The following is a 21,133-nucleotide window of genomic DNA, read 5'->3' on the forward strand; positions in this document are numbered from 1 at the left end:
CGAGATTATCAATTATTTTCACTTGAATTGCTAGAATTATTCGATTTAGTGGTTCTTTATATTGATTACCTCTCTAAAAAAAAATTTCAGAGAGGGAAAAGTATATTAATACATTTTAAATATGATTTTTCTGTTTTCCCACTTTTTTGTCTGATATTTTTTGACGCATCAACCCCAGTATTTTCTCGCCCTCTTTTGCTTACTCAGTATCGCAATACGGAGAACCTAATTTCGCTCCCTGCTCGACCTAGTCGCCCGTGCATGTGGATGTATGGTTCTAGAATACATATATACAATAATCCCAGCCCTTCGTAATCGTGCGACAAAAGCATACATGTTCTTTATTTTCCTCTTTTCCTCTCGGTTCTATTTCTCAACATATTTAATTTATCCTCAATGTCTTTATTGTCGTAAAAATATTCAATATTAGTCTTCCAACAAAAATGGCTTAATGTCCTCGAAAAAAAAACGATGAGCCAAGTAAAGTTTAAAATATTGCAGATAGACATCGCAATAAATTTGATCGTATATTTCGATGTGACAATTACAATAGGGCGTGGGAATGAAATTGTGTTTAGCTTCACGAGAAAGTTGTATTGCATCGCAAATGACTGACCGGAGGGCCTGATCGATATTCGACAGTCAAGTCGATTATCTCTACTAGTTTACTATATACCTTTGTATTATACATGGATAGAGTATATGTGCGTTTAACGCGACACGTCGAGTGGCATTACAATTAATGATGCCGCTTGGTATACGCGAACACTCAGAATAGCAATCGATCGCATTGCCGACCAACACTTGTCGAGAATATTCATAATATGCTTCATTTTTCAATATTTTTTTCTGTCATATTCTATTATCACCGTTATGGTGGATAAAAAATAGAACTTTCGAGAAAGTTAATCAAAAAAAAAATGCGAAATCCAGGGGAATTCAGATTGATTGCGATTATTAAATACGGGATTTTCGGAGTTCAAGGTTTTTTATGATAGCCATGGGGTTCAAAAAAAATTATCGTTGAATGGAATGAATTAAAACGATTATTTTCACTAAATAAATACAATTGTTTAAAATAATTGTAAAAACAACTGTTACAATTATGAGTTAATTATTACTTGTCATATAAATTTTCTGCATGCAAAATTATATCATTATGTTAGTAAAAAATAAAAATAATTTACTCACCAAGTAGTGTTTCTTATCACAAATTTTCAATCTTAAAAATGAAATGTACAAAAATAAAAAATAATTTGATAAAAATATTTTTATTAATTAATTTATTATTTTTTTATAATTATTTCTTGTTGATCATAATGCAAAGGTTTTATTTTTCCATATTAATTTTAAAACATCTAATATTATTATTAGGAAAATATTCATATTATGTTGAAATAAAAATCAGTACTCCAAAAAATATTCAACTATTTATAAGGAATTCTTTCAAGTTCTTCAAAGTATCAAACCGTCATACTTGAAAAGAATTTTTCATTTAATCAATTTATTGATAGAAAATACGAAAAAGAAGAATTAATTCAACATCAATGAATAGACGTAAAAGTCAATGCTGGAAATTTCCTGATAATGTGAATATTTTATTCTTGATTTCAATGGAAAAACGTTCGAACATGGAATTTACAGAAATAGAGATAAAATTTATATTGAATAAATGCAATCGTCGATTATATTGATGTTATGATTGATTCGACATAACATAACTCGATTCACATACTCGTGCGATTCATTTAGATAATTTACATAATTTACTTATTCCATGTTTTTTGTCATTTTATTTATTCATTATCTATTTCAATTCACAATTAAAATCAGCCATATAACTTCCAGACACGTTCAGTAAAAAATTAAATTCCAAAAACAAGAACTAGAAAATTTTTCAATTACTTTTTATCACAAATATTTAATTACGTTTAAAAACTGACAGCTAAACCATAATGAATAATTTCTTCACCATCATCGTCAATAAAACTCTACAACTACTGTTTTACAGATCAATAAAATTCTCAGAATAACCATTCAGCTTCCGTTTTCTTTTATCCAACTCTCCAATATTAAAAATAAAGAAAATTCAACATAAAACAGTGCCCACTAAAAAACCTCTAATATTCAACTCCACTCAAAAAATAAGATGTAAATTTCTAACAGTACATAATAATAAATGTGTGTACATAAAACCCAAAAAGATGAGTAAATAATAAATGTTTGTTTTGAATGGCGAAGATAAAACATGTATAGGTGATAGGTGTAAGTGGGAAACGAATCAACCTATAAGTACTAGTAAAAGTAATGTATACATTCAGCGGCATTATACGACAGCAGCTTGTATAGGTCGCGACGTAGTCAGCGTATTCAGTTACGTCCGGTACGTCGCGGCGACGAGATGCTTCGGTGTATAGTTAAATGACGTTAATTTTCTTCAGTACTTCTTATGTTTTCGGTGTGTTCTTTTGTGTTCGCGAAACTAAAAAAATTCCATTTTCAACACGTGTCATTGATCAGTTGAATTTCAATAGGAATTTGGCGCGAGTTCTTACTTTGTGTGTTCACGTGAGTTCCATGTTAATAAAATAATTCAACACAGGAATATTAAAATCCCTAGATCATATTAGCCTTTTTCACTTGGCTAAATTGGATAAGTATACTTGATATGTTGTCTTAAAAAAGGGGAGAAGTTTCAGTGAATTATCTCTCACACTTTGTTGACAGTACGATCAAGTGTATATAAATTGAATAATCTAAATAATTTTGAGATATTCGAAGTCTCAAGGAATACAAATGTAACATGATTGAATCAATGTATGTTTTACATTGAAATATATGCTTTCAACATCATCTACTAGTGTCACTATGTTTTTAATATTTGAAACAATGTTTCTATCTTGGTTTTTGATCGTCAGTTTTATCAGCTACAAGTACAAAATGGATTAAAAAGTGTTGTGCATAAATAGATAATTAGGAATGTTTTGCTATTTAAATATTTTTCGGATAAAATGGCTTGTATCAAAGCACCACGGTCAGTACCAAGTTGGGGTGATGAAAGTAAAACAGAGTCAACAAGAACAATTGTCCAGGTATTATGTTCTTAACAATACACAGAAATGATTTATTTCTTTATTTTTAATAGCATCATCATAAAGACAATAAAAAGTGGAATTAATTAATGATAATGTTGATTTTATTGACAAGTAAACCTACTTCAATGATTCCAAGTAACGACTTATTGTCTATTTGTAAACAACCTGACTGATCTATATCTCAATTTGATCGTTTCAGATCTACACTGACTGGGCCAATCACTACCTTGAGCGCGGTGGATACAAGAAACGTGTCACTGACCTCCAAGCTGATCTTTGTGACGGAGTTTTACTTGCTGATCTTGTGGAAGCCGTCAGTAAGTTAATCACCTGATAGATAAATTTATTTATTATTTATGAATGACTAGACATAATAGTTTGTTACTAAAAGAGACTGGTAGTAAAGTAATTGAATTATGTGCAATATCCTGTGCAAATTGAATCCTTGGATATGATTTTGTCATGGTAAAAATACGTATTTAATTAACTACTCGCGTTTCAGGAACTGAATAACAGTATATAGTCAATCAAGTGTACATGTAGTTATGGACAGCAAACAGTTAGTTGGTATAAATGTGTACAACAGACAAACTTGAATAATAAAACTTGAATACTGTAAATAACTGATATTATGCAATAACTCATCATGCTAATTCCGGCTTTTCTTTTTCTTTCAGCGAATCAGAAAGTGATAGACGTTAATCGGAAACCTAAAAGTGCTCAACAAATGGTAAGTTGTTACATGTTTGAACTTGTCAAAAAGAGTTAAGTTGATGAAAACAATTTATTTTAACAAGAAATAATTATTTAGCTGATAGCAAAAGACATTAGATGAATTGATTTTTATTATTATTTTTTTAAATGCTTTTTCGTTAACAACCTATCATTTAGTACTGGTGTTAAACATGATAGCAATTAGAACGGAAAATGATTTTTTGTTAAAGTTAAATTTAGCTTTTTGTCATGGAAAGTTTGATCTTGAGGTACTTTTGACTAATTACTGAATATATTTAAGTAAATATGAGAGTAGTAAATGGTTAAAAAAAATGAATTACATGAATAATTAATGACTTGGCAAGTAAAAATAATGAATAAAGTATCACTTAAAATATTACTCCTAAAATTTTTGTGAGCCAGGAATATAAACAAATGATTAGATGAACAACAAATAAATGTAATTTATTAGAACAAAAATAGCCAGTTAATTGGAAATAATCTATTATTTAATAAAAAAAATATATAGTTACTTCAAATGTTTAGTTACAAAAATGACAAATATCTAACCTCCAACAGAAATAAAGTTTATGCTTCAGAGTTGTGTAATCAAGATAATTATTTCACACTCGCTATAAAAAATTAATTTAGTAAAATGTAATTTTTCAATTATTTTTTATTTATTACAACAATACAATATCTTATCATTGTTTAAATACATAGCCAGTAAAACTACTCCACAGCCGGAGCTTTTATAGACCAACATTCGTTCAATAATTAAAATTTTGAAAACAGTATGATAAGACTAATTATGTAATCAACTCAACATCTTGATAAAGAAAATCGAGACTTTTTTTTAATGAAAACGTTCAAAGCTAGGGTCAGCTTTGACACCAGTTTTCACCTTAAGCCACATGTAAATCCACAGCCATTGCTCTCTCCAAGGCCACCATATTCTCCTTTATTTTTGTTCCTGATTGACATTTTATTTGCATGAGAAACTACATCCTACAAGATTTAAGTGATGAATAAAACAATTAAACTCATATCTTTATTCCAACTATTCCCAACAATCCATAAAACCTACACTTTAACTATATTTCTTTTTAAAAAAAAAAAATGCTAATTTAATAAAAAAAAATAATTACCCTGAATAGTTTCGTCTTCGAAGAATCATTTTCAGGGTTCGAATGACTTTTTTTTATTACTTAAATAAAGTATAGAATAATTTCGTTACATTGTTTAATTTCATGGTTTTACGAGTGAACCAAAAAGCTTTCTCCTTCTCTTCCTCTTACTCTCCCTTTCTTTTTCTTCTTCTTGATCTATAATTAAACGAGTAGTGCCACGCAAGTAAGCCAAAACGCTGTGTGTTTTGCCCGTGACGCAAACACGCGAGTGTACAGAGGACCATACCATGTATAACGTTATAGCTAGTTTTCTAGGTTTAAAACCTCTTAGGTATTCAATTTCTCATCTGTCACGATATATACCTTGACGTTTTATCGAGTTGAATGACATTTGTTTTTTTCATATTTATGACACTTTTTATGATTTTATTAGACATAATTTTATTCTCAATATGACAATAAAAGTCATTAAGTTGAGTATTTTTGAAATATAAAATTAAAATAGAATAGTTTAACCGGAAACAACGATCGGAAAACGTTGGAATATATATCTTAGGAAACCAGGACATGGCCCAGTCTATTTCTATTTTGTGGATAAGACTGGTCTTACTGAGAGAAAGATAGTCTTGATGACTCACTCATGTATTAGTCAACTCCACTTTGCAAACCACTTTTTTACGTATTTATAAACAATCATATTTTCAGAAACAATTTTAAAATTATTACAATAGAGTTTATTTTGACTTCTTGTATGTTTTTACCATTGTAAAAGTTTTATTCAAGGTACATTTGTATGTATGCGTATCAACACTTGAGTATACATGTATGTATAATATCTTAAAATCCGTTGAATGAGAATTGCCACAGGTGGTTCTGGATGTTATACATGGGTAGTATGTAAAATAATTCAATGAAGAAAATAAGCTATTAGGAAAATACATATAAATGAAAGGTGTGTTCACGAGTTTGTCTACTTCCGTTTCTTAGAAGTTTTGAATAAAAGGAATATTACATGAAAGGCTTTTAGGTGAGTTCTGACCTTAATGTGAATTACTGTCTAAAGTAGATGAAAAATTAATGACTTTTTGATTGAGGAAGTGAAGTTAAGTCAAGACGTTTCATGTCGTGCTCTGTTCTAATTTGGAGCACATCACTATTTGAAAAATCAATGAGCTTGTGGTGGTGAATAAATGAAATGAAGATATTCTAATATCATTAAATGAGATTGTTTTAGCTGAAAGATATTAATCTGATGAAAATTACAGTATTTTTAGTTCATATAAAAAGTTGAATGATCAAATTAAATAAAGTTTTGGTTTATTTAAAATGATTTTTGCTTTTGAAAGAATTATTTAGAATTAAAATAAGTTCATTATTGTTTGAAATAATTTTTTAAGTAAGGAAATGAAATGAATTAGAAAAAGTTAAGTTCATAAGTGTATTTTTTATGGTCGTGACTATATTTAGCTTTCAAGTGCTCTGATGAAAACTGGTGTCAAAGTATGTCTCTATTTTAAAAACTGCATTCATTAAAAATTGTACTTTTTTTGTTGCTCAGAACAATTTTTTTTAAATGAGTTTTTCATAGATATTTATAAAAAGACAATAATAATCATAAGATAAAATTGTGTCTGTGTATTCTAAGATGGTTATTATTATGTTATCAATAAAAAGTAAGATTCTTATAAACGATAGTGGAAAAAGCTTCTAGAGAATACTGCATGTCTGTAATCTCTTTTAATACAAATGAGTTTAGGGTATTTGATATTGTCTATAAAGTGATAAAGAAAAATTATAACACTCAAAGATTAATTGAATTTTTGATTGCAAAAAAATGAAAAACTTATAAATTCATTGAATTTAAAAGCTTAAACTTAAAATCCATTAAAACCTGGAGGTTTCGAATGAACTTAAGCATCAGTTCTTTGGAGTAATTTTAAGTTCAATAATAAAAGTTGGCTTTAAAGTCATGATTAACTAATACTTTAACGATAAGACGTTGATAAAATTAATAAAATTCTATCTCAATAACATTAAGATTGAATAATAACACTTTAAATAATATATTTACTATTCTAATGTCTATTTGTCAAGAAATTGATTATCATAATATTTTACTTTTTTATCCAAATAATTCTTCAGTTAGCATAGATTACCAGACATTCATTTGCATTCAGCTAGTTTCCACTCTAGTACCTCAATGTCTAGAATAAATGAAAAGCTAATAACTTCTCAAGTGAAAGAGTAACATACAACATGATCAAAATACTACAATATTGAATAATTGAAACTGATTATTGAGATGAAACCACCCACGTGGTCTGTGCGATGCAGATAGATTGCTCGATTTATAATCCGATCGACATGAAGCTGGCAATCTCCAAAGATCAAGTGGCCAAGTAGGTACTATATAACGGTCCAATAAAGACGTTGCCGCTGGGCCGGCCTTTTCCACGATCTCTCGTGACCCTTAAGACTCTCGTGGCAAGTACCAAACGCGTCATTTTCTCGTTTACTATTTTTCCTCATCTTTCTTTCACTCGACAAGGCGATGATTCCAATGGTTAATTACCGTGATTAATCTCCTGATAACTATACTTGATACGGTGTGTCTTATTTCAGTGATATTAATCCACTGAATTAATAATTTATCATGACTTGGTAAGGTGTTGAAGATTAAGTGATATAATGATCTGAGACAAAAAATAAAATTTTATTATGGTCGAATAGCAAGGTCAAAACTAGTACGAAATTAATGTCTGAGTTTCAACTGAATATGTAACATGGGAATAACGGAACTATTTTGTAGATCTCTAGTTGGAGCAGAGAAAGGTTTTGCTACAATTCCACTGCAATTATCATTTTTATTGAATGCAATATGATTATTTATTTACAACTGATTGTGAATAATTTGAGTTGGGCAATCTGAAGAGAACTCATTTTTATTCATGTCAGGAATAAATAATGACTATCTCTTTTTTTAAATAATTCTCTCTTCCGGTTGATAAAGAAATAATAAACTGATTGGAGATAACAACACATTAGTGGAATTGTGAACTGTGACAATATAATAAAAAAAGAACTTTTATGTTGATAATATTATGGCAATGATGAGTTTTTGTTTAAGATTTTTATCAACTGGTTTTGATAAGAACATTTGTTTGTACTAAGGTAGATGGGTTTATTGGAAGTGAAGAGAATTTATTGATATTTAATAAACCCATAAATCAGGAAAAAGTGATTAATTTATGGTTAGATGAAAAGTTTTCTCTTCCGAAGCTTTCAAAGCTATAAAATGAAGCATTAGTAGCCAATAATTCATTGTAAAGTATTAATCCCGTCATTGACATGATTAAGAACATTGTTTATATTGAATGAACTATAATTCATTATAAAATAATTGACTTTAGTAGAATTAGTAAATTAATTTAGCATGAAATTTATATGTCATGATAGCTAACATAGATTTATTGATAGCTGAAGCACATCTAAGAATGTCAGTGATTCATCAAGAATTGGAGCACATTTTTTCAAAATAAAAAACTTAGTCTTTTTTATTTAATTAGCATCAGTAATTATTTTTTTAGCTACGATTCAAAAGACAGTTTTGAAAGTAGAAAAGAAGATTTGAGTGATCTCAATGCTCCTTTTAGGTTCCTTTAGTCCCAGAATAGTTCAAAGCTGATGATAAGCATCAGCAGCATCATGAAAGATCAATTTGGGGTGTTGAAATTTTTTGTACCTAAACATTTTCTCCAGGTCAAAGCGTATTATTTTGACAGTTATTGAGACTCATCAGCTATTAGCTAACAAGGTAAAGGCATCAGCCATTGATGATATTCTAATATTTAAGTCACATTCAATTATAGATTATCTATGATTGGAGTCTGTTGGTGACAGAATAGTTTCCTTACTTTCAAACACTCTCATTATAATTTATTCTTAATAATTAAAAAGTTTTGTAACCAATAATCCAAAAAAATCAATATTTGACACATAAAAAAGTTAAAAAACTTTAGAAAGTTTTAGTGCTGATGTTTGTATTTCATTTTTTGAATTTTGATAAATCTTTTTAATGAATTGTTTTCAAATATTGATAGATACTTATCAATTATTATTTATTACTACTAGTTTAGAACCCATCATCTGATCAATACCCTTGTGGTTTTTTACGATGACTGTGATGATCACCCAAGTAGATCCAAGATGATTATAATTGTGACAGTTCTTTAGTCATAAAGCACTTACCTAAAGATCCCGATGGTCTTTTATTTCTCCGACATAAGAAAAGCCGAGATAATAAAAATACAAAAGTCGAAATTTTTCAACTACATGAGAGCTTTGTCAACTATAAACAATGAAGGGTACCATCTCCTCTTGATGATCTTGGCGTTGATTTCAGGGTGTGAGGTCCGACCTTGGGCGGATCGTCTGTCATCAGTCGGTGTGGTCAGTGTTTAGATGGGTGTTCAAGTCTCAATGCTGAGAAAAACTCACGTGAATCTATCTACCTGATAGTTGAGTATGCCTGCACCGACGTTTTCTGTCCCACCATTAGCCTAAAAAACTCCCACTACATAGCACAGCAAATGCTCTTACTCTCACTCGTTGTCTCCATCAGTGAGTATAGTTTCCCTCTCCTGCACGGTCCATAATATTGTTGGTCTTACTCGTTCGCGCGCGCTTCCTCCATCCACACACCCTGGAACTCACGGCTTGTTCTCCGCCACCGGCCAATTGCCGAGTGTGTTGCTTGGGTATGGTTCAGTGTGGTTCAGTGTAGCTTACCTCTACCTTGCGGTGAGGTTCAAATCTTTCATCAGTTAATGCCAAACAGTACGGAGTAAGTGAGAGTAAATCTCAGTAGCAGACACTTTTAGCATCCAAAACAATTTACAAGTTATTACAAGAGAAGTGACTTTACAAGCGAAAGTTTGGCAGAAGTGCATTAAGCGATATGTATACAAGTCTATTAATGATGATCGTGTATATAAAACTTCACCTCGACCTTTTCTCTTAAGAATCGCAAAGTGAAGTAATAACGTGAGGGCGGAAAGTCATCAGAGTGTGGGCTCTTTATTCAAGACAAGTTTATAAATAGAATGCATGGACATTCAAAGTTATATTTTAGTTGAACTGCAATTAATTGATGAGACGAATGACCCGGGAATTGTTGGCGAATTGCAAACAGACAAGTATGTATGCACGTACATTATCCTATTAGCACACATAGTTTACTATTTTGTGCAGACAAATCTCATGTAATATTTATAAAAGCTTTTTTGTTTCTCTATCACGCTTAGTAACTAAATAAATATTTTTTTTTGCGATAAAATTATCTTTTTATTTTCCATTGAATATATTGCCTTTTGCAGAAGTAAATGTTGTTAACAATCGATAAAAAATTGACACAAAATAAATAAATTAATAATATTCAAATTTACATAAAAGAAAAAAATTTTTACTTAACTTTTTTTAAATAAAAATAATTAATTTAAAAAAAATTTTTTCTTTAGTTGTTGCAGTGGTTTAAATTTGAAAATAAACTAACTATAAATGTCACATAAGATTTATACACATAAAAAAATTCCTTTTTTCAATAAATTTTCTCGAAAATTTAAATATTTATGAGAGAAAGAATAATTTCTAAAATAAACTAAAACCAACTTCAATCGATTGAAATTTGTTCAAAGAATAATTGAATTAAATTTTTCGAGTATTAAAGTTAAAAAGAAATATTTTAAATAAACTATAGTAGGAAAAATATTGCACAGACGATGAATCAGATAAGAGATTGAATAGGTATGATAAATAATTAGGGTTCATATTCGGAGGCATTGATGAAACATCTATGAAAATGCCAGTTGCCGACAGTTATCTTCTTTCGACAGATTATTTATTTGATTGCTCATAAGTCTAAACGCGCTTCCGTAACAAATCATGAATTCCAAGATTTCCGGTTTTCAACAGTTAAGTTCTACTTATGGTTTTTCGGGAAATTTTTTTTTCATCTTCATTCAAAAATTACGTTATGATAATCTTCAAAGAAATTACCACCTACCAGAAAACATTATTCAATCAAAATATGTCACAGATAGTGATGATAATCTTTAATTCAAAATGTCAATAATGGATTTGATATCTATATCTGTCTATAAGCATAAAATACTGCTTCTGCTACTTAGGATGTTTCTTCTTCGATGGAGGTCGAAATTCAATATTAAAGATTATAACGAATTCTCGGACTTTTAGAAGGCGCGCCAGGGTTTTTAATCTATAATACAAGGCTTGTATCCCACCTTATTACAGTTGTAAAAGATTAGTTGGACGTTGTTCGGGTGGTCGCACGGGTCATGACTATTTTTTTGCCAAGTATCTAGAATTATATTTATGCAATAGGTAGGAAAAAAAATTGATTGTCCTTCAGGCGATCAAGTCGAGCGAATCGACATCTAGTATCACAAGTGACGCGATTATTATCGCCAATGTGGTTATTCTTCATGTTTTCTCTACATAGTATAGGTGAGAATTGTTTTTTTTTGCATCCATTTTTTTTGTTTAGGCAAAAAAATTCTAACATATTAAATAATAATCATATTTCACTATAATAAATAATGTTTTTTTTTCATTCCAATTATTTCTTTATAATTAAATGGCTTTCAATTTATTACGGTCACTTATCAGCTACAGTCAGAAGTATTTATGTTGAAACACGTTTTTGTCTGTAAACATAGGATTTTTAAATTGCACCTGATTTAACTGCTCTATTTATTTTACATAGTTTCTTTAATTTTTGTCAATAATTAAATAAGATCGATAATAATAAATAAAAGTCGAATTTTTTTGAATAAAACTCTGATGTTTTATTATTTCTATTTATTTTTTAATCATATTTTAATTAACGAAATAAAAAAGGCTGATCAGTATCAAAAAAATTGAACATAACTTGAAATATTCTCGTGTAATTAAATATTTTGATTAATGAAAAATTTAAAAAATGTCTGGGAGTATTTGTAAAGAATTCTAATTTGTTTAAATCGTCAATAATTTCCATTTTGTTTAAATCAATAATAATTATTTATCACTAAAAATTCATTGATATCCGGTTATTGTTTCAAGCGTATAGAAAATGAAGTGAAAACCAACGTCTTTACACCCTTTTATTTTCTATCCACAATAAAATTAATAGACTATTTCCTTATAAACATCTGTACAAAACCACTTATTCTCCATTCAAATGATTTTTTACAACTTTGAAGGTAATTAACGTACAAAGTAATAATGAACAATGCTCATCTGTTGTTCACTGAGTTTCATTGAAACGAGGAAAACCATTCACATTGAAATATGCGAATACTAAACAACGTGTCGAAAGTTAACTTACCTCGTAGATGATTGCGCAATGCGAATTGCTTGAGGTCCTTGGCATTATTTATAGACGAGTTTTCTAGTTGATATATAATGACTCAACGAAATCATCTTTCCTTCCTGTATTGTATACACACTGAGATGGATATCTTTCTTTACCTAATTTAACAAACACTCAATACCTTGTTTCTCTAACTCAAAGATTGGTGGTAATATAACAACTCTTATCGTTCTTTGCTTAAATTCAATATCCATTCCGATATTTGCACTTGTACTGATAAATGTTGAGTTACAAACTCTGCTAAATGTCAAGTTTCTTAAATGAGTTAATTTTAATAGTTTTTTTAACGGACTTATACCGTTAAAAACTGCTTTTATACGATTTTATTTGTCAGGATTCTATTTTGGATAGCCCTCAGGCTCTTCCAATCTCAAATAATTACGACCTTTTTTATTTTTTCTCAAACACGCGAATTTTTTTCTCCTCGCAGGACCCGTACCGTTATATTCCACTGCACTTGGGTCTTTCTCAGAAAATACTCTATTTACTTTTATTGGAGTAATAGTCATTAGTAAAGTACTACGTCCATAATATTATATAGTCAAGATTATAAATTGTGCCCAGGTTGGAGTCTCACAGAAATTTGAATATAAATTAGAAAAAAAAGATGTTATAAGATGGTTGGTTGCATCTAATTTCGACAACAGGTCATTGTCTTTTGAATATAATTGCGAAATGAAATGATGGCAGCGAGAAGTGAAAAAAAGACAGCGGCTTCTTCCACTGCCTTTTTTGTTAGATTTTTTAAGGTTTTTTTTTTTGTACTGACGTTTGTATTTTTAGATAAGGATGAGACGCAGACGAAAGAATACTTTTCGAGCGCTTTCGAGAGTAAATAAAAAATATTTGATTGAATAAAATTTTTTTTTGATATTTGACGAAGATTTTTTTTTTAATTGAATAACTGAGTACTAAAATAATTTCCGAAATGTCATTATTAGAAATTTGAATTAATTTGTTTTTAAAACAAGAAATATGTTAATTATAAAAAGAAAATAGATACTTTTGAATAAATAACTTTAAAAAAATAGTTACAAGTAAAAAAGAAAATTTTTATCATCAAAAAATATAATTTGATATTTATAAAATGGATTATAAATAATTTTATGTCAACACCTACATTTCTTTTGCTTTTAGAGTAATCATGATTGTGTTTATAAAAAAGATTCAGTCATCAATTGAATAATTAATAGTTTCTAAGTGTAAAAAAAAATTTTTTGTACAATTTAAAACAAGTTCTTAAAGTAAATATTGAGGTACAAATACAAACTTTTTCCGGTAGTTTTTCTTGACATGGGATAACACACCGTAAAATCAGTTAGAGACGGTGTTTGAAATACTTTTACTCGGATACTTAACAAGTTTGATAAGACAGTAGTACCCTGCAGAGAATAGAGAATTCGGTAATAGATAACAACGAGACTTATGTAAACCTTTTAAGAAAGTATTTTTTCAGATTGTTGATAAAATTTATAAACAATACTACAAATAATAATAATGCAATCTTTTGATTTCCACTACAAATATTAAGTCAGCCTATCCAGTATTTTATTGACAACTATTATTCTATAACCCAATAAAAACATTTAATAAATAATTGTCTTTATAACAAAAGTTTTTCAATTTTATTTATACAAAAAATGCATTTATTTGTATTTATTTTATTTTTAAACATTTATATAGGCTCAATAGCAGAGCTTGATTAGGGTCACAGATAGGTAATGATAATATTTACATTTGCAAGTGCATTTATAAAGTTAATGTTTTTATTTATTTATTGCAATTTAAAATCGTGATTAAATGAACGTAACAAGAATTTTATTAACAAATTAAGAATATAATTCTATTAAATTAAAAATAACATCATTAACAAAGTTCACTAATTGATGAATCCCCAAAAAATTGAATGAATGATCATGAAACAAAACTAAAAATAAAAATATTTTTATGAATGAAAATTCTATATTTGCATAGTTGTATTTAAATACCTAATTAACGAAAAAAAAACATATCTAAAAAAAAAAAGCTAGAAAGTTTAAGATCATTAACGTCATTTATTTCAGTCTTGACTCATATTATGTGTAATAGTATAATTTGACAACTAGTTTGAAAGATATCTCGAATAAAAGTTGACTATTTTTCCTCAGGTCTATATTTACATAAATACATGATAAATAGTTCAAAGTAGGGCTTAAAGATTAAACAACTCATGTACAATAATACTTTCTCACACAGTTGATGTCATTTCTCTCCACCTGGTCGAGTTCAAGAGAGAGAGTTGTAAATACTCATATACATATACTCTCATGCAATATTTCTTTTCATGTTAAATGCGTATTCCATGTGCTCTTTAATTCGCAATGCCATGATGCAATAACTAGATTGGGAAGAAAGAACTCTTTTCAATGATTTACTCTATTGTGGCACTATAATTCCTCTGGCTTATTTAACTTGATTATGAACATGAATCAAAATTACAGTGTCAACGAAATTCTAGAAAATTCACCAAACTCTATTGAATTCTTTCCTTTAAACTACAAAATAATGAATAATAATCAACAAAACAAAATAAAATTCTAGCAATAAATAAAAATAATTCAATTTTAACATTAATTAATAATCATCATATTTATGATGATTTATAAAAATTATTATATTTAAAATAATATAAACAATTATTGAACTTTTTCAAGTAAATTGAAATAATTATTTGCAATAAAAAATCTTAATTATACTGCAGTAAAGAAAATGTTTTATTTATAATGACTGTAAAAAATATGAAACGATAAATACTCATCACTGATTTGAAGTAATTTTTTTCTTACAAATTTAACTGATCAGTAATGAATTCGTTTCAAAAGTGTAATTACATTTTTTGATCTGTTAAAATATCCTTTCTTTTATTTATAATCAAATTTAATTAATTAATTAATTACTTCATTAAAAGAATTTTGAAATTCTTCGATTCACGTTTTAATTAATATAATCAAAATCGTTTACATTTTTCCCTAAAAAAGGGATCATTTCAGTATTTCTATCTTGGACATAATTAGTATTAAAATTCTGCTCAAAAAAAAATCCTTCTGTGAAATTGGTGAAACTGAATCTAAAGTATTCAAAGGTTTTTTTAGTTGAGTATACTAGACCTTTAGAGATTCTAAAAAAAAATTTATAATGCAATATTAACAAAGTATAAAAGACTGATACTTTTTATGGATAATTACTGTAGAGGAGAGGTATACGTCCTTAAATATAATCCAGAAGACATTGTTAGTCTGTAAGTGTACCAGAGTTCTTACGTACTGTGTCGTCTGTACCGGTTGATAGGAGCATTATGTCCTTTTCTTTTTGCGGACTTGCCTGGAGCGTTCAGCGAAGACACTACCATAAGAGGACATCTCGCGATATGTCCCAAGAGCACTTTGGGGCGCCGGCAATACCTCCAAGAAACTCTGAGCAATTGCTTTTAATATATACTTTGTCATGCTGTTTATTTCATTTTTATCCAACAAATTATTTCAACTCATTTCCTCAAATTATTCACAATTAATACTTGCTGTCAAATAATACGCATATTTATATCATATTTATCTTTCTACCTGTAGACATTTATCCTTTGAGGTATTTATTCCGGTGTTTGAAAATTTATTTCCGAAAACGCATTTATTTAGATTTAGTCTTTATCCTCTTTCGTTATCTCTTAAAATATTCCTCTTAATGGTCTTTAGGACTATCACCCATCTTTCGTCGTTTCTTTTACTTTCATTAGCTCTACTCTTTTCTGCTTATTCGTTTATTTTTCGAGTACTTGTACCCTCTTCAACCTTAACTTTGTATCAAAGTGATATCCAAGTATTTTTTCTTAGCGAAATCTTTTGACGTAAACAGTTCTATACCTTTAACTTGTTCCTTTGGCGAGTTTCCGTATAGGTTTTCTTACTCACAGAGTGTATGGGCCAGTAGTCTCAAGGGATACAGAGGGCTCTCTTATCTTCTCCGAGTTTGAAATAAACGCGTGAGTGAGAAGAGCGAAACGAAAAAACGAGGACAGCATAATAAGAATAAAGGGAGGTAATGCGAGACGGAATGTCATAGAAAAAACTCCATCTTTCCTGGTAGTTGCTCTTGTAGTTTTACCATAACAGTCATTCAAAGTCATCAATTTATCTGCAAAAGTGTCTTATGTATTTCATCGCGGTAGAATAAAATGGTATAAATTATCGTTGTAATAATGATACCATGGTAGATTAGAACACCACTGAAATAAATAACGTGTGGAGATATTTTTTTCGGACTTATTACTGATGAGCTGTTATAGGCATTGCCTGTGTTAAATTTTTTGAAGAATAAATATTAAAAAAAATGTTTAAAAAAAAATACAAGTGTTTTATTTATTTAGTCGATGTTATCATGAATTTTTTAAGAGAATTTATTCGAGAAAATGTAACAAATTATAGTTTACTTTTGTTTTGGCAAGGGTTCAATTTTTCGTTTATTTTACCTGAAACTAAACAAAGTTTATTTCATACGTGTCAACCACAAATGTTCGTTTTGGAATATATTAAAGTTTGAGAGAATTTACAGCAATTAGGAGTGTTTCTAAATTTTAATATAAATTAAAATGAAAATATTCTTTGTTTTTATTCTCAACTTCACTTCGTAACAGAAGAACGATAAAATCGAGTTAAAATGTGGATATTGAACAACGGTTTGCCATGAACAATAAAAAAATTGGTTTATCAATTTTTAAATATATGATAAATGTTAATTAAAGTGCGTTCTAGAAACTGTAATTCTTTGTCTAATAATAATGCAGTAAATTATTTCATTTGAAAACACAAAATAAAAATTTCATTAATTAGCATACAATTAAACATAATTAAATATGTTTCTATTGAGATTTTTATTAAAATTGAATAAATTATTTATGATTAAACGAAGCTTAAAAAGATTTAATTTCGATTTAGTGTAAAATACAACATTTTTTTAATCCAAAAATTATTCTGGACAAATTTATATTTTATTGGGTTAATTAAATATTTTTGGTTTATGACCAATAAATTATTTATTTGAAATCAATTTATCAGGTACATGTTGATATTAGATTGTCTGATATAATATTAGAACTATAAAAACTCTACTATCAATACCCAACACTTTCTATTTACTCATTACACCATGCTCAACCATGACACATGACATTCAGAGAAAAATATTGACAGAAATATCAGATCATTGAACTATTGTCAGTTATAAATAAAAAACCAATAAAAACATGTTCTATTCATTATGGTATAAATATTTACATACAATACCTCATTTATTGTTGTTATAAAATATAGTATTTTTCTGAAATTTCAATTTATAACAATGCAGAGTAACATAAAATACTTCGTAAAAGTCACGTAGGCGAAATTAGGATGAAATAGTGCTTCTAGGCATTCTAATGATTCATTACAAAATCATTGCAAAATTTTATAATTGTTTTTTTTTTAAATTAAAATCACAAATTTATCAACAAAGTCTTGGCAAATAAGTGTTCCAATACGTAAAAAAAAAGTTTTTTTTTTTTATTTAATAATAATATAAATTACGATCTGTCACAATTTAACAATGAGTAATTAACTTTTACTGCCTTTGAGTGTAGGTAATATTTTAAGGAGATCATCCATTGGGTCATTCTTTGTTTTTTTTTCTATTTTAAACCGAAAAAAAGACTTCGAATAACGATAATCAAATAATAGTCTGAAAAAAGTAATAAAAAATCAATACTTTTATTAACTCTAAAAGTGAAAAGAGCAAAAAAAAAATTTCCAATGTTCTAAAAAAGCTTATCTTGGCCCATTTTATTCCAACTCTTTCCCACATTTCCTTAAAATCTCAATACATTATTCCACTGCTGATTAAAACATGACATGTTCCCATTTCTCCAACACTTCTAAGACAATTTTTACTCCATAATTTGAGTCTGCATACATTTAGTTAGTAGGTGAGTTTCTTTCTCCATCTCTAGCAGGACGAATATATAGACATACATTAGAACATGTGATGCATGCATCTAGTAGTTTACTAACTTTTCGCTTGATACTTTAAAAAAGTTGGGTAGTAAAAAGCGATGCTTTCATGTTCCATTCATCCTCTTGTGACTAATGCATCGTATCCATACGAAAATGAAAACTTGACTAGTGCACTCGCTATGTAGTATAGTTACGAATCTTTCGGGTATACCCATTGTCGGTTGGTGAGTCAACGGGTTTTATCTCTTTCGTTCGCATTTCTTCGTCCATGGGTACTCCAGTAGGGTTGTACATTGGTGGTTCATTTTTCTGGGTAAAGCTTCTAGCCTAAGAACAATGGAAACAAAAGGTGGACATGCCGTATAGTGAGACAGTCGTATGGTCACGGCAGTCACGTTTCCGTAGAACGTGTAGTCGTATAAACATATACTCTTTGTCTTGTGTAGAAACGCATATGAATTTTGCTACTGATATACCGCGCAACATTACTACATGCATAATATGACGTTTATTATATGCTTATTTTTATTTGGTAACAGGTTACTCTTAATTAAAAATTGCCACATCATAATATATATATGAATCTATTACCTGCAACAGTCATATGGGTGGGAAAGCACTTTAAAAAAAAATTTCCTCAGTTTTACCGTTTTATCATGTGTTTTTTTTTTTATTCTTTTGTGGTTTGGGGTTTAGTCATTTATTTTCTGCTCAAACGTACAATTTGTGACACTGTCGCTGGCCATTTAATTTGTTAAAAGCGTACCCCTCGACACTGGTGAATATTTTGTGATAGAAAAAAAGAGCACAGGTGATGATAAAAAATATTACCTCTATTTTTTATAAATATAATTGTTATATATGTATGTCAATGTACTACAATGTCCATAAATGCTTTTTTTATTTGAGTTATAAATTAACCTTTTCCGTTGAACATTTTTATTATTTGTTTAAATTATACATATGAGTAATAATTATTTAATGTTTGGTCAGAATGATGGTATATAATTGAAATTTATTTGCACAGGTGGAAAACGTGAGTCTTTGTGTCGGTGCTTTGCGAGCACTTGGTGCAGATGTTGGAGCTGTCAATCCTGGAGAGTTATCAACTGGTACAACTCTAAGGCCAATTCTTGCATTACTCTTCGCTCTCTCCAGACATAAACAACGAGCAAAACAACTTCAAGATATGCCGAGGTGGGTAGTATAGAGATTTATTAGAATTGTATTGAGATATCACTCCATTTCTGCTTTAACAACATCATTATAACGGTTCGCTCCTTAACGGGTTGCAAAAATGCCGCCGTTAGAATTTCTTACTGTTTACAAAAAAATATCTTCAATAGAATATTTAACATTATTAACATATTTTTAAAAAAGTTTATTTAAATGATTGGAAACAAATTGAACGCGCTATCTACATTACCGACAAAAGGTTAACTGTGTTATCGACAGCTGCAATATTTCGTGTGTCGGTAAAATAAATTTCTTTCAGAACTTGTATGCCAAATAACGGTAATATTTTTTGCGGGATTCATTTAAAAAGTTTAAAAAAACGCGAGTTCTACTGAACTAAATTTTTTTATACTAAGGAATGTCTGTTCTTTTATTTAATCTGTCTCGTAATTTTTTTTTTATTCTAAGAAATTCATGATGATTGGGATCGTTGTTTCAACAAAATAAGCAAATAGTGGCATCTTTTAAGTAACAATAGATGGAAAAATTTAAATAAATAAAAATGATTGTTGATTTTTTATTGTGAAATGAGGATGGAGAATCGACAGTCGTGACAGTTGATAAAAAGCAAGATTTCCCATGGGAAATATTTAGCACCGTTTAACTGCATATTTCTCATGATGTATCTCCAAATTTATCTGTGCTAGAGAAGTGTTTAGCGTAGACGATGTGTTCTCGGGCATGCTCGGGCATTAGCATGTAAATGCTTGAAAAATCCTGCGAGTTCTCTGGCCAACGATTGGTTGGATTCACGGGAAAGTCCAGGCGTTCGGATAGCAGGGGGAGACGAAACAAGGGAGGCTGTATGGTGGAGACGTCGCGCAAGGGAGATGGAGTAAAAGCATGGTAGGGAGGCAATGTCGAGTCGAACAAGTCGACAAACCAAGAGCGTTGAAGCGAGATGAAAACGAATAGTAACAAGAGGGAGAGAGTGAGAACGCGCCACGTGCTATGGAAACGGTAATGGGGAATACTCGCGAGCTACGGCCTCACTCTTCAGTTTGATGCGGGCCAGCGATCCCTAAACCTGTCTAAACCATGGTTCCTTCAGCCATGGCGAGTGCGTTAGTGCCATGAGGTTGTGATATATCCGTTACCACAAAGGCTCTTTTTAATTCAACCGTCAGACTACTTTACTTTTAATTACTTGTTACTGACATGCAACGTGACCATTTATATGGTGAATTTGATTAAATCTCACAAAGCCTATTGCAACCAACGATCATTTGGCTCTTTGAGTAGTGCATTTTAATAACAATACAAACTTTTATTTCATCAACTATGCTGTTCAAGTCTCATTCAAGTGATCACTAGGGCACTTTACCATTTTGATAATCATTTATTTATTATTGTTGTGAAAGAAAGCATATCAAAAATTTAGAACAATGGGAAACAACGGAAGTACCGCTGGGAGTAACCGGAAAACACGAAGTTTACCTAATTCTCCGGAAGTACACAGGTAAAAATCAATTACTCATCGTTGAACTCTTGCAGAATTTTGAGAATTTTCTG

The 21,133-nt window shown here is 29.5% G+C and overlaps 1 protein-coding gene across 4 annotated transcripts in view; it reads left to right on the plus strand.

Moving 5' to 3' along the window:
* The window catches only part of sick (sickie), a 101,671-nt gene that overhangs the window by 31,958 nt on the left and 48,580 nt on the right, over positions 1–21,133 (plus strand). For 2 of the 4 annotated variants that reach the window (XM_035089456.1, XM_035089452.1), the window contains exons 2-5: positions 3,295–3,412; positions 3,773–3,825; positions 19,413–19,582; positions 21,003–21,080. In XM_035089456.1, the coding sequence (XP_034945347.1) occupies positions 3,295–3,412; positions 3,773–3,825; positions 19,413–19,582; positions 21,003–21,080 (419 nt within the window). Of the gene's footprint in view, positions 1–2,988; positions 3,093–3,294; positions 3,413–3,772; positions 3,826–19,412; positions 19,583–21,002; positions 21,081–21,133 lie in introns of those variants that run through there. The other 2 variants (XM_035089455.1, XM_035089453.1) reach the window with 2 other exon arrangements.

This window comes from Chelonus insularis, unplaced genomic scaffold, assembly GCF_013357705.1.
Source record: "Chelonus insularis isolate UGA/USDA-ARS -01 unplaced genomic scaffold, ASM1335770v1 contig_66_pilon, whole genome shotgun sequence".
Lineage (NCBI taxonomy): Eukaryota > Metazoa > Arthropoda > Insecta > Hymenoptera > Braconidae > Chelonus > Chelonus insularis.